This window comes from Xenopus laevis, chromosome 3L (assembly GCF_017654675.1).
Source record: "Xenopus laevis strain J_2021 chromosome 3L, Xenopus_laevis_v10.1, whole genome shotgun sequence".
NCBI lineage: Eukaryota > Metazoa > Chordata > Amphibia > Anura > Pipidae > Xenopus > Xenopus laevis.
The window spans coordinates 81,399,904-81,415,080 of record NC_054375.1 but is presented as its reverse complement, the minus strand read 5'-3'; the positions used below and the strand labels follow the sequence as shown (position 1 = coordinate 81,415,080).

At 36.3% G+C, this 15,177-nt stretch overlaps 1 protein-coding gene across 2 annotated transcripts in view; it reads left to right on the top strand.

Moving 5' to 3' along the window:
• The window catches only part of LOC108711171 (copine-8), a 167,737-nt gene that overhangs the window by 87,060 nt on the left and 65,500 nt on the right, over positions 1–15,177 (top strand). For both annotated transcript variants that reach the window (XM_018252626.2, XM_041586448.1), the window contains 2 exons: positions 3,856–3,902; positions 8,092–8,195. In XM_018252626.2, the coding sequence (XP_018108115.1) occupies positions 3,856–3,902; positions 8,092–8,195 (151 nt within the window). The remainder of the gene's footprint in view (positions 1–3,855; positions 3,903–8,091; positions 8,196–15,177) is intronic.

The window sequence follows — 15,177 nt, the reverse complement described above, 5'->3', positions numbered from 1 at the left end:
CCGTCAGAATCACAGTTTGAATATTTTAGATGGGCCAAACAGGTTCTACGGCTAGAAACAAGTGAACACAACATATGCAGAGCTGAAAATGCAATAAAATGGCTAAAAATTCAATAAAATGGCTAAAAATGCACCAAAATACCCAAAATTGCAATATAATCACCGAAATAACATACAAAAGGTATTGCACAGTACGGTTAGCGAATACGCTATGCGTAATGGCAATAAAACATTTTTTTCAGCCAAAAAAAGAAACGATGCGATAAGAAAAAAAAAAAAAAGCCACAATGCCATGTATGTGCGTGTGCGTGTGTACAAATGGTAAATTACATGTTATGTGCGCGTGTGTGCGTGTGCACATGTGTGTAAGTGCAGTGAGTGTAAGTGACCCCCCCAATCCCCAAAAATGTATGTGTAAGTGTGTGTAAGTGTGAATCTAAGTGTGTATTACTGTAATAAGTGTGTGTTGGTGTGTTTGTGTGTGTAATTGTTGCACTAACCTGAAAAAGTCGCTGGAGACTGTTGCAGGCGATCAGGAAGAGCCTCTGGAAGACATCTACCTCGTGGTTCCTGTCTGTGTGCTGTGGGGGCGGAGATCGTCGATCCGGTGCAGGCTGCAGCAGCAGGACACGTAAGTAACACGTGCCTGCTGCTGTTTTTGGGCCCCTGGGCGATCGCGCCCCAGGGGCCACTCGATCCCCTGCTCTGCTCGTTGCCTAGGGGCAGGGGATCGAGCAGGAACGGAGCGAACGGCTCTAACAGCCGCTCCTCCGCTCCTGAACCAGGAAATGCTGCAGAACGTAGTATCTACGTTCTGTGGCATTTCAAGTACCTTTGCCACAGAACGTAGATTCTACGATCTGTGGCATTTAAAAGGTTAAAATTGCACAGCCTTTATTAAGAAATAACTTACCGAAACTCCGCTTGCGCTCCTTTTCAGAAAAGGCAATCCAGTGATCCATCGTGCCGTGCTTGATTTCTCCCCCCTGGCTTCCTTAGGAGATAGCCAGGGAGGAGAAATGGAGTGCCACACGATGGATCGTTTTTTTAAAATATTTTATGTTACTGATCCTTTAAAGCTTACAATATAAGGGATGGATTTATCAAAGTTTAAGATTAAAAACTTACATTGTTTTAAATAATTTAAAAAAATTATTATTTTGTTCTGCAGATCAAGGCTTTAGGTATTGGTAAACGTTTCTCACATTTTCTTGACAGCTTATTCACTACAAAAATGTCCTGTGATGCATTCAGACCAGTGGGTACATCTACATGTTTTTCAGTGTAAATTAGTGATTTCTCTGCACCTACAAATTTGTTTTTTCTACATGTTTCTCAGCTACAAAAAAAAAAAAAATGATTCCCAGTGAAACAAAATGCTATTTGCCATTGGTGTTTTTTTCTGCATGTTTTCCAGAGCAAAATGGCTAAACAAAATGCATGGACAAATTCTAATAATGCAGCCAACCTTTTTTCTCACATTTTTTCCAGTGCAAAAAAATGTATGTTTTTCTACAGTTCCCAACTAAGATAATAATAGCTAATCCTTACTGGAGGCAAAATAATCCTATTGAGTTTAATGTTATAAATGTTAAGTTTTTTAGTTGACAAAGTATGGAGATCTAAATTACGAACCCCTTATCCAGAATACCCTGAGCATTCTGGATTATAGGTCCCATAACTGTAATGCTGTTGCCGATTTTTCCCTTTTTTTGGTCCCTTCATATTTCCTGAGGCAAAAAAGTACTTTTTTCCAGCAAAAGAAAACTAATAGCAAAAATCTAGTGCAGAATCATGAAAATATTCTCTGCTGGTAAAAACGCGAGTTTTGTCGAAAAACTGTACCAGAAAAAAAACAGTCATACATCCCAAATGTAAATATGTCTATCAATCCATGTATTCAAAAATTCTCTATAGTTGTCAACAAGATCCTTAGGGGTCCGTTTACTAAAGTTCGGTAAATCTGACTTTAAGGGGCACATTTATCAAGGGTCGAATTTCGAGGGTTAATAAACCCTCGAATTCGACCCTCTAAGTTAAATCCTTCGAATTCGAAGGATTTAGTACAAATGCTTCGATTGAACTATCTAAGATAGTAATCCTTCGAATCAAACGATTCGAATGCTTGTAAGCGATCAATCGAAGGATTTTTATTCGATAAAAAAAATGTTAGAAAAGTGCTGGGGAAGGTCCCCATAGCCTAACATTGAACCTTGGTAGGTTTAAAGTGGCGAAGTATGTAGTCTAAGTATTTTTTAAAGAGACAGTACTTCGACTATCGAATGGTCGAATAGTCTAGTCTAACAATTTTTACATCGAATCGTTCGACTCATTCGATTCGATCAATTAGATCGAATTTGACCCATTCGATGGTCTAAGTACCCAAAAAAATACTTTGAAATTCGGAAAAAAAAATTTCATTCGAATCCTTCATTTGAGCTTAGTAAATCTGCCCCTAAGTTTCCGCATGTTGTTATTGCTGAGAATATTTTTCCGCCAGAATATTTGCAGCGACTAAGTTTACTAAACAGCTCAGAAGTCATTGTGATCACTTGCGGTAACTGCGTTAACAAACCAGCTTACGTTAGCGGTAATTTTAGCGAGTTGTGAATTTTCTGGCGACAAATTAAGTTTTTGCAAATATTTATGCTATAAAATAGTCTTGTTTTATGGCAGTTATTATGGTAATTTTTACTGTGACATTTATGGCCAGAACTACATCTTCAAAACTCAAACTTTATTGACTGATGATTATACCATCCAACAACATCACCAGAGTAACACCAATCAAACATTTATGCATCACATAAACCCTTCTGCCAATAGAATCATATGAACAAGAAATCATACCAGTCAATCTCTTTGCACAGTTTAATGAATGCCAATCACAATGAAACCAAAAAAGCGCAGAAGCTGACGAATCCTTGGACTGTGATGCCCGCTGCCAATAATACGCATCTGAGCTGAAACTGCTGGTATTTCAGCAGATAGAAGCAGAAGCCAAAACATCCTGTCAGCAATAGCTACAGATCTCTCTCCTGTCAGCAAAGAATGATGGGTAAAAAAAAAAACAGTATTATGGGATTTTTCATGCCGCTTGAGATTTTCTGGCGAAAAAATACTTTTACGCCACTACATAAGTGGCGGTAAAAATTTGCGAATATTCTTGCGTAAATTTAGTCTTTTGCACATTTCGCTGTTTAGTAAAGCAGGCATTAATGTGTACATATCGTTATTTTCAGCAAATGCGATGACTTGTAAAAAGATATTTTTGCGTAAGAAAATTTGCAAATTTATATTTACCTGGCGAAAACTGGCGAAAACATATGTGGCGCATATTTTTACCGCGCTTTAGTAAACGGACCCCTTAACCATTAAAGTCTATGAGAACCTTGTGTAGTTCAAATAGTTCTCAGGGTTTTCTGAGAAAATATAAGCAACAATTTTAAACAAGAGTTAGGAAAAGCTTAGATGTGTGACGTTCTATGATTTCTAATGATTTTTGAATTTAGAAAAATCTGCCCCATAAGTGTTTTGGGGTCTATCTCAGTTAGTCAGTGTCAGTTGCTAGCCACAAGCATTTGGTATGCCTTTATTGACCAGTGGGTGTTAAATGAGAAAAAGTCAGCCATGCTCCATAAATCTAGACCATGAGGCGCATAAAAGGACTGATTAAGGCAGATATGATAGCAACATGGAATAGAATAAAGGATGGGAACCCTCCCAAATAACTATAACTGTGTCATTAAACTGCTTGGGGTTAGCTGTGTGTTAATTACTTAAAAAATATGTATTTTGTGTTAAACCTTAAAACTCTCTTTAATAATAAATATTTTCTATTTAATTTTCCTGCAGTTTGTGTGTTGTATACTCAAGGAATTGGAAACAAGGAATGGAGAGAGGTAAGTTTACTGTACAAGAAGTATGAATATCCTCTTAAGATTCCTGCTCACTGTTGTGAAAAATGTGTACAGCTGAAAGCCAAAGGGAGATTTTATAAATATGACAATATTACCTGCAGAATATTTTATTAAAGAATATCAAAAATATATGATTCATTATTTAAGGCAAATGCTTCCATAACATATGTGTGCTCTTTTAATCAACTTTCATTTTTACCATGATTTTATTTTCTTTCTTTGAGGGGATTTTTTTAATTATGAAATAATGGTACCAGTGCTTAGGTTTTTAGCCCTTGAAATTGTTGATATCATTGGGAAGTAAATTTGAATACAAATGCATATTTATATAATCTCTGCAGCAGAATATCGCATATAACGAGGCAGCCAAGTTTATGAACTGTGCAGTACAGAAGTACATCCCCATCTCTGGCTTTAAGCCATAGTCCAATAAGACCAAACCAACTCAAAGAGAGTACATTGGGTGGGTAATCAAATAAAGGTGGTTGTTTTTCAATAAAGGCAATTAAAATAACAAAACTTTGGCCTATGGCACATAGGGTGGATGTGAGTCAGATATCACTCCCTGTTGCCTCCCCTCGGGTAGAATTGGAAATTATTGAAAGCATATTTTTCAGGTGACTGTAGCCTGACAATGCTTCAGTGCATATTTAGAGACTTTTTTTGTCTCTAGTGCTTTCAGGATCTTACCTTTCAACATGAAGGAAATCTGCCCATGTGCAATAGGCTTTAGCAATCTTGAAATAATAATCTGTCTTTTTTATTACTGCATGCCTAATAACATTTAAGATTTCAGGGAATGTTTTACATCCCTAATTCCACTAGCTCACATCTGGTTATAGCACTGCTTGATATACCTAACTTTCTTTTATACCAAAATTAAATATTACGGTCTTCGTATATTAGAACTTGATAAACTGCAGGGGACATTTATTAATTTCCCGGGAGATTTCAGATAATTTCCTTGGCTCTCTGACATCTAGTGCAAATTATTTATTGTAGACAAATGCATACTCCCTTCCCTTGTACAGTATGTCATTTTGGGCAAGGCTATTAAGGAAAGATGTCATAATGAGAGAGAGACATTTTTCAAAATGTTGTACTATACTTTTGACCACATTAACCATACTGAGCCTAGCCGCTGAGCAGGGAATATAGCATGTGTTTAAGAGTTTCCATATTGTTTTGATGTCCCCTACCAGTTGGGTATACACCTGTGATTAGAGGGGCCCAGTTTAAAGGGCAGTTAGGCCAGATTAAAGGTAGAGAATGCTAAATTCCAGTTAAAATGTTTGGATTGTCATACAAAGAAAAACATCTTTTTGAATTTACAGTAAAGTAAGTAAAGTTACAGTGAAGCAAAGTTTGCTTCACCTACTAACACATATCCACCAACCAAAACTTAGCAGAACATGTCCAATGAAGTTGTACTAACTAAAACAGACACCGGATATATTGCTGCAGGCTGTTGGACTAGGTATAAATGTGCTCATGTTATGTTTACCAATGTTTTCCAATGTTGTGTTCTCTAATATCGTGTTTTCCATTGAGTCACAGAAATCAAACTTATGTTTTCTTTTATTATTCTAAGTACATTGTCGAGAAACCCACAGATCAGCTTGTGGTGATAGCAGAGAGTGATCAATGGAAATATATTTATAACGAGCTTGGTGGGGGCAGAGATGGGTCAGTTAACAGGAAGACCAACTGCAAAAAAAATAAAAACGTTTATCTGTGAGAAAAAATACATTACCCAGGTATGGGATGTGTTAAAAACATATATAAGAATCAATAACTATACAACATGAATATAAATCAGTTAAAAACAGCAATAATGGCCCTATCTGTATATTCCTTATCAGGCAACAAAACATTTGTGAATGAAGTCTTCCCAAGACATATAATAGTTCTCTAGTAGTAGCATTCATTTTACGAAATGGATGCAAGATTGGCAATTCTGGTAATTTAACATAATAGATGTGGCAATTATATACCTTGAAGCAGATTTCCCTTAGATGTTGAAATGATACTGTTGGAAAAAAGATGAATGGTTTATGTCCCTATTTAAAATAATGCTTGTTCTAGCGCAAGTACATTAAAAGAGAAAGTATGATCAAAATCTCTCCAAACATTAGTCTTCATCAAGCTTTTTCAGGTATTAGCAATTATCTTTGTGTATACTAAGGGCTACAGCTAAAGTCACTTTTGTTATAAGAAAAAAATAGCCATATAAATATATAATAGCTTCTGGCAAACATGGAACTGCTTTTAAATGTAGGTTCCAGCCTTGAGAAAGCAAATTATTCCAGTATTAATGGTATCCATAACTTGACTAATTCAAGCGGAAAATAAAATGAAACAGCAGCATATATTAGCATAACAGAAGTACACTCTATACCATCATGCCAAATTGAGGCATAATTCCAGTCAATATCAGGATTTAAGGATTCTGTATCAAGCAAGATATATTGTATCTGTGTCTATTTACTTGTAGCCTACGGTTCTGATTAGTTGACATCTTATATACAAGTTCTTAAATTAAGGGTATGTTTGCTAAAATTTGAACTGAAAAAATCCTGAAATAATCTCAGCAATTTTCCAGAACCAATTTTGTATATCTAATAAACCTACTAGCTGCTACACTGTGCAGGCTCCTCAGAAAATGCCTGGGAACCAAGACACTATATTTTTCTGCTTTCCAATTTTACCCCTGCACCTACTGAAGCTGGGTACATGCACAGTACAGAACCTGTTGAAGATGATCTGTACGGTTTTCTGCTCACCCAGGAATTGTGGTGCTCAGGAGAAATTACCCTAAACCAGTGAAGATTAACAATTAAATTAATTGTGATTACCTAACAAGTTGGACCCCCCCCCCCGTTATTTTACCTTTACACAATTATCAATGCAGATGCATGTATCAGGAAGGCAGTGGAAGGTGAGGAGTGCAAGTCCTGAGGGGGTGGGAGGTGGCGTCGGTGCAGATCCTGGGTCCAGCCACTAGTTACACCACTGTGGTCTTAAAGGAACAGTAATGTCAAAAAATAAGTGTTTTAAAGTAAGTGTTGACCTATACAGGTAAAACTGCTGTATTTGCTTCAAAAACACTACTATTGTTTATATAAATATACTGCTGTGTAGCAATGGGGGCAGCCATTCAAAGGACAAAAGGCTCAGGTTACACAGCAGATAAGCTCTGTTGAACATAATGGTGTTATCTGTTATCCACTATTTAACCTGTGCCATATAGCCTTTTTTTAAATTTCCATCATTGCTACACAGCAACTTGTCTATATGAACTATAGTAGTGTTTCTGAAGCAAACAGATCAGTTTTAACAGTGCAGGGTAACACTATATGATATTTTCATTACTTTAAAACATTTTAATCTTTTTGGTCTTACTGTTCCGTTAAGTGTAAGGAGTTTTTTTTTTTTTATTTGGTGTCTTCTGGATATTTCCTCCAAAAAGGAGAACTGTCTTAGTTTAGCCTTACAAACCTAGAGCTGTATAGGCAAAAAGAGGGGTTTGATCTGGTATGCAGACTTTATATAAAAAAGCAATTAAAATGCTGTCTGTTTCATCTGTTTGCCTGTGAAAATAAAACATTTTTCTCTGTCAGCTGGTCCTTTGATATTTTTCAGTAGGAAGGAAAACTGTATTTTTGTTTGTGGCTCATAAAAATAAGAAAACAATTCACGATTTCAGTGTATGTTGAAGCAACAAACAAGACATTTACTAAACACACTGCATAGCAGCATTCCTTAAGTTTGGGTAGCTGCGGTTCTGCATTTTAGACATTTTAACCTTTTTCTACAAGCTGAATAAATGTTACTTATGCAACAGAAATTTGCATCTCTTGATGACTTTGTTTATTCAGAGCTGATTCTTTCTAATGATCAAGGCTCCCTGGGGATTATATGAAATGATGATGCATGATATGTTGCACACTGTTTTTTCTATATGTGTAATTTTCTCTGGAGTATCATTATGCTAAAATTCAAAATTGCTTTAATATGATACAGTAATGGAGGATGGTAAGTTTAATTAACGGTCTGATGCGGGGTGGGAGCTTGTGCAATAAAATGTATAATGGGATTACCTTGTTTTCTGGAAGGTGTAAACTCTGAAAGGATATTTACTATCTTTTCTATATTTATTTCTTCTTGGCAGTATGGAAGAACAGAAGTGATTGACAACACCTTGAACCCAGATTTTGTTAAAAAGTTTATAATGGATTACTTTTTTGAGGAAAGGCAGAATCTGCGATTTGATTTGTAAGTAACAAATGTGTTTCTATTTCTTTTTTTGTTTACCAAATTTACATTCTTAGCATCACAAGTTTTTTGAAGAATTATTTGCAGTACAAGACAGAAAGGGATCAATCTGTAGGTTATCACAGCACTGTACAGACCTGTAACAAAATGACAGATTTTTGTCTGATTGGGGATTTCTGGGAATGATGTCTCCATGTGGATAAACTTACAGTAGGTCCAAACAGCTAAGAGTATTTCTAATTCAGTTAGTAATATAAATGTTTGAATGCCATCCTGCCATTAACAATGTTTTATTATTATTCCTGCTCTTATAGCTATGGTACAGCACAAAGCTACTAACTGCATTGACAGAATAGCCAGATCTTTCCTTCAGCATTTACAAAACAATGCACCAGTTCATTTATTTGCTTCATTCTCATCATATGCAGGGAATAGTGATGGGCGAATCAGGCCCATTTCGCTTTGGCTGAAATGTATTGATGTCTATGGGCGACAAAATGTTTTTCACCCATTGGAGTCTATGGGCGTAATTTTTACGGCAAAACTTGCAAAACTTGCAAAACTTGCAAATAATTTTTTACTCATCACTAGCAGGGAGCTTTCTCTGATATTATGACCTGATTTTTCTCGGCAGGGCCTAAGTTAAGGAATGTATCAACTACTAAGGTATCAATTTAGAACAGTTAACAGCAGTGATCTTCCAACCCTTTTTTGCACCATGGACCAGTATCAACCAAGATATATTTTTTCGAGGACCGGGGTGGGGTGGAGGGGGAATGTAAATGCCTGGGTGCTTTTCGGACTTACCAAAAAACTGTCCAAATAGTATTTTGGTCTGTCTCGCGATTAGTAGAAAGCTTCCTGGGCTTCGCACAGCTATTGTCATGGCAATGGCACACAGGGAGCTGGGATTGCAGATAATTAGGGCCTTTTTCATTGTTTTTGCAACTATTAGGGTTAGGGCACATGCTCAGATTCAGGGAGATTAGTCGCCTGGCCACAAATCTCCTCTTCTTCGGGCAAATAATCTCCCTGAACTGCCTCCCGCCGCCTAGAATGTAAATTGCTGGCAGGCTGGCAATTGGAGTACTTAGTTTTCTGAAGTCGCCTGAAGTTGCCTCACAAGGAAACTTCGGACGACTTCGGAAAACGAAGCACTCCGAGTGCCATCCTGCCGGCAATTTCCATTCTGGCTGGCAGGAGGCAGTTTGGGGAGATTTGTTGCCGGGCAACTAATCTCCCCAAATCTGAGCATGTGCCCTGACCCTTACAGACAGCGGCTGGGACCAGAGGGGGACCAGTTCAGCACAGCTCACAGCCCTCCACAGGTCCATGGCCCAGGGGTTGGGGACTCCTGGAGCCAGTGACCCCCCTCCCAGAGCTTAATCAAAAAGACATAAGAAGATGAAAAATGAAAGTTTAAACTTAAATATTAGAAAATTGGTAACAAATATAAAATATAAAATAATTAAAAAATACTTCATTTCTGGTGCACATCTGAAACCAATTGAATTGAGAAAAGTGTTGGAAGTTAAACAATCCATTTAAAACAAGTGGGTAGTACTCACTCAAGAGTCTCCGAGTACAAGGCCCTCCAAGTGGAATTTCTCTGGGACATCTCTCTATCTAAGTCTTTCTGCTGGGGGACAGCCAGGGTAGAAATCCTTCTGCATCCTTGATGGATCCTGAAGACACTTAACTACCCTAAGCCTAACTCTAACTCCTAGAATAAGCTCTAACCAGGTCTGTTCTAACAATCCTAATACTGATCCTAGCTTCTCTTACTAAGACTCGCTTCCTCAGGCTTTTTAGTCTCATCTACACCCCCCTCAAGCAAGTGAGGTCCAAAGAGACAGAACCACATGGTGACTACCCTTTTGAAGAATTGGGACAATGGATACCCCGGGTCAGTATAGGAACTGGAAAAGGAAATAGCATTCTATTTCCAACTGTTAACAAAACCCAGCCTAAGCTGGTGTTTAACCATTTATTTCTCATGCCTACAGTTGAATGGAGGATATATAGCTCTTTCAAAGATAGGTGGGTAAATGTACTACCTGGGTTTGAGCTTACCAGTTGCCTGCTGCTTTATAAAAAGAGACTCCTCATGTGGAGTTCAAATAATTTAAGGAAAGCATAAAAGGGAACCTTGTTCTAAAATACCATTGTACTAATCTTTCCAAATGTTGGCTGTTTTAATTGCATTCTGACATTATTTGTAAGAATGGGTTTGAAAATTGTCTGGGGTTAAAAACAGTGCTCAACAGTCACATGATGTAGGGCAGTCACATGATGTAGGTAGTTTGCTTATCCTTCAGTTAAAAAGAATTGAAGTTGCAGCCAGAGCATGGAGCATAGTTGGGTAGATTGGGCATGGCCTGGGTGGATTGAGGGGCGGTTTCAGATGCACTAAGATCACTGAGTTGGTGTCTCTAAAGTATAGAACTGTAACTTGAATGTCCCTAATTTAGTTGAACTTGAATTAGAAGAGGATTACTGCAAGCCATTGTGTTTAGGAGTTTTTTTTTTAAGCAGAAAATGAACCCTAGTATATAAGGCATTGCACCCACCCAATATTTTTAAAAATGCTCAGTAAAACATGGCTTTAGGGTACTGTTTTGCACAGGAAGCTTTAGTTTACCACTATTTCAGTTTATCCATAGTGATGGGCGAATTTATTCGCCAGGCGCGAAATTCGTGAATTTTTCGGCGAAGCGAAACGGCGCAAATTCGCCCATCATTATTTATCCATGCTACGTGCTGGTTTCTCTGAATAATAAATGCATTCATATAAAACACTGCCCTCCAGTAGTCACAAAAAGAAGAATAATGGTAGCATTCATACATCATCCTGTAAATTGTCATTAAAGGAGTAGTTTACATTCAATTCATTTTTAGAATAATGTAGACAGTGATATTCTGAGGCAATTTGCAACTGTACTTAATTTCTGAATTTTTGGTGGATTATATATCTTTGGTTAAGTCTTCAGTTTGGAATATTAATATCTATCTGGCTGAGTTAAATTTACCGTAGGAAACAGGTAATGGTTTGAATGAGAGGCTGTGACATTATCAATCAAAATAAAGACAATTCTCAAGAATAATGATAGTTATTTTGTATTCCTGGTGTTTAGAGCAGCAGCATACACCTATTACTGTGTAATACACAACCACAAGAAGGAAATTGTATAGTATATAATAGAAAATAAAGTATTGCAATCGTCTTTCTCTAAGGAGCTTCATGAGATGTGTACAAATTACATTTTCTTAAAGGTATAACGTTTATGGCAGCAGGGACCAAAGATTAAGATATGCATTTTAAATATTCATACCTTAAAGGGGTTGTTCACCTTCTAAACACTTTTTTTCATTTCGGTTGTTTTCAGATAGTGGCCCAGAAATAAAGACTTTTTTCAATTAATTTCCATTATTTATTTTTTACCTTTTTTTCCCAAAATCTAAGTTTAAAGTTGAATGTTCCTGTCTGTAGTGTTTCAGTCTGGCAGCTCAGTAATTCAGGTGCAGATTCTAAACTGTTACAATTTTGCAACATTTAGTTGAGACATTTCTTAGCAGCATCTCTGGAGTATCAATTCCAACAGCTGCCTGTAATGAAACCCAGAGATTCTGCTCAGTAGGGAGAAACCAGAAATGTATCAACTAAATGTATCAATTTAGAACAGTTTACAGGGTCGGCGACCCCCCTCCCAGAGCTGCATCAGAAGGTGAAAAAAAGACACTTGACACTTCAATATTAGAAAAACAGTGACACACAGAAAATAAAAAGTAATTGGAAAAAGTCTTTATTTCGGGTGATCTATAGGAAAACATCTGGTTGTTTGAAGGTGAACAACCCCTTTAACATGGAATCTTACATTACACACATACATTCTGGATTCATTTCAGAATTGTAATAATTTACAGACTATTCAAAAATATCTAATAAAACCCGAATCCCATATACTATGTGTGGGGAGCACAGCTGTAAGGCACTTGTATCCACTAACCAATGAATACAAGAGAATATTGTATACAAGTGCTTCAGAGTAAGGTTGAAGTTCCTGTTTCAATATGGCAACCGCTAGTTACCTAACTAACCATTAAACATTAATACATGGCACCTTGTGTTTTAGCACAGTAGCGTGTTTTTGCCATAATTTATTGAGCCATTTAGCCGGCATTTCATATGTTTTGTCTTAACAACAAAATCAATAATAGCAGAAACTCTGTGAACCACACACAATCAAAACAAATTACATTTTGATGTAAATATGCCCCGATATAAACAGCTGTACACTGATTGTTAAACTGCCTCTGTCCTTTATGGGTAAAAATAAACAACATCTTAATCCATATAAACCCAATGAAGCATTTCTGGTTTTTTTAAATGTGACTATATAGGAAACCGACATTATTATCCACTGAAACACAAAGCAGAACCTCATGCTACCTCTAGAATAGATATTTTTTTTATTTAATAAACCTTACAGAAAATGAATTTATATTACCCTATCCTCAAAATCCGTTCTGTAAAACTTCTAAACCTCTTTTAATAAAAAGGTTTTGTGATATCGTTACCAACTCACAGTGTAATAAAAACACAGTTCCCGTATTTCCCCATAATACCTGGAACAGTGCCAATATCTTCACAAAAAATGCATATGGGGCAGACCCTCTTTGTACCTATTTCACATTATATAAATGGTGTCCTGTGTTCCAGACACATACAATTTACTTCATCTCCACCAAACCATTATCATTAGAAAGAGATTTCATGGTGATGTACATGTACATATAAATAAGCTTTGTGTAATCATATATGCCAAAGGCCTACACACAATGTAATACTGCTGTCACTTGTAATGCACATCCTATCAATGCTTTCAGGTGAGCTTTCTGCACTCACATAAATGTTAAATGATGCTTGGCATGCACTTTTCATTATACTTTTGGTATGGTGATGCAAATCTGTAGCTAAAATGAGCCAACCAAGGTTGTTTAAAGACTGAGCAACAGATAAACAGGGGCATTGTGAACTATCTTCCTAACAGTCTATACCACACAACTTCTGATTTATTCACATACTAACACTTATTCTGTTGCTCTGGAGACTCAGGGATATATTTAGCTACAGTGTCATATTAAAATGGACAGTTCACCTTTGCTGTCTTTAGAGATCCAGTGATATATTTAGCTACCTTTAATAAATAAGGACATTTTTCTTAATAGACTCTTTAGTGGAGATTTTATATAAAGGCATCTTTATTGACCTTGTGCTTTTTACCATTATAGTTATGAAGGTGTGTTATTTACCAGAGAGACCAGGCCCAGTTTTAGAATTGTAATAATTGTAATTCCTTCCATTAATATCTATTTATACATTGTTTATTTGTGGTGACTGGCTCTTCTTTGTTTGGTTATATACTGGGGGGGGATAACATTTTATATCGGTAGATCTAGGTCCCCACCCATTTCAGTCAAAGTATAACAGTATAGTGGGTCTTAATACTTATTGCACAATTGCACTATATGTTCAATAAATAAATAGTCAAAAATAATGATTGCCAAAAATGCAGCAAATTAGGTTTGCATACTTTAGGAGAGTATTCCAGTATGAGTTATAGTATTTATTAAATAGCGAATGCAGGCAGCCCAGTTAAACACCTTTTGTTGCTTTGTAGGTGTGAATTCTGATTTAATGCTAATTTGCAATTATTGGTATAAAATCTGAGGTTGCAGACATGGTACAATTTTATATGGTGCCAACAGCATGTGGAATTGTTTTGGCAAGTATTTCTAATAATTAGTGAAATTCACTATTAAAGCCACACCAGTTGCTAACACAAGTATATAATTAAGCACACAGCAACGTAATGTCCAACAACAAATTGAAAAAAACTCCATGAAAATGGCACATGACAGGATGCCACCTTTCCAACAAGTTCTTTCATGAAATATCTGTCTTATAGAGAAATTAGTTGGCCATGGAAACAACAGAAAGGGACCACCAAGTAAAATCACATCTTCAGTTTAAACACTCTGAGGATTGTTGTTCCCAAATATTTCTGTAAGCAATGCCTAAACAAGAACTATTAATCGTGAAATTAAAATGCATTTCTATAGGCAAGCAAAGACAAACAATCTAGTGAAAAACAAGTCAGAAAATAGAGTCTGTTTTTCACCAAGGGGAGAACCAACTTTTATTAATACACTTGGTTTGGTAATAAAATGTTGGACAGACAGTTGTTCAGATACTGGCCTTATATAATGTTCTGTATAATGTAACTAATAAATGCTTTTCTTGTTGCACCCTATGCGGCAGTAGAGGGGTGAACCCTATAAAGAAGGATTCTGATTCTGGAGAGGCTTTCTGCCATTATTTTAATATGGTTACCATATTATTTTGTCAGTGTCTGCTTTTCCAAGCAACATAAACATTTATGCGTAATAGTAAGGGAACATAAATGCAGTCACTTTCTTTATACTTGTCACAACAAGCAAAGCATTTATTAGTTACATTATACAGAACATTATGCATTATACGGTCCAACATTTTATTACCAAAACTGTGCTTGTAACATGTCCTTGATTCATTATAAACATAAAATTCTCAATAAGGTTCATTGTGAGAAATTTCAGCCCAACTCCTATTGCTGCTGTTTCTTATCTCTCCTGTGGCATTCATCCAACACACATTCTTTTACATACTTTTTATTGTAACCTTGTCCTGTCCTATATTGCAAAATATACACTATTAATAAGCAAGGTTTACTTGGACTTGCAATTGAAAATAAGGCACTCTTTTGTTTAAAGTTAGATCTCCTCATTTTTTTTAAAGGGGTCCTCCACCCCAAAACTATGTTATGCAAATTTAAAAAAAAAAAAAAAAAAACTCAAATTTTATGCATTAAAAATTAAATATGATAAATGTAATTATAAGCAATATATAATAATTAAATATTAGTAAATTAGTTACAATTAT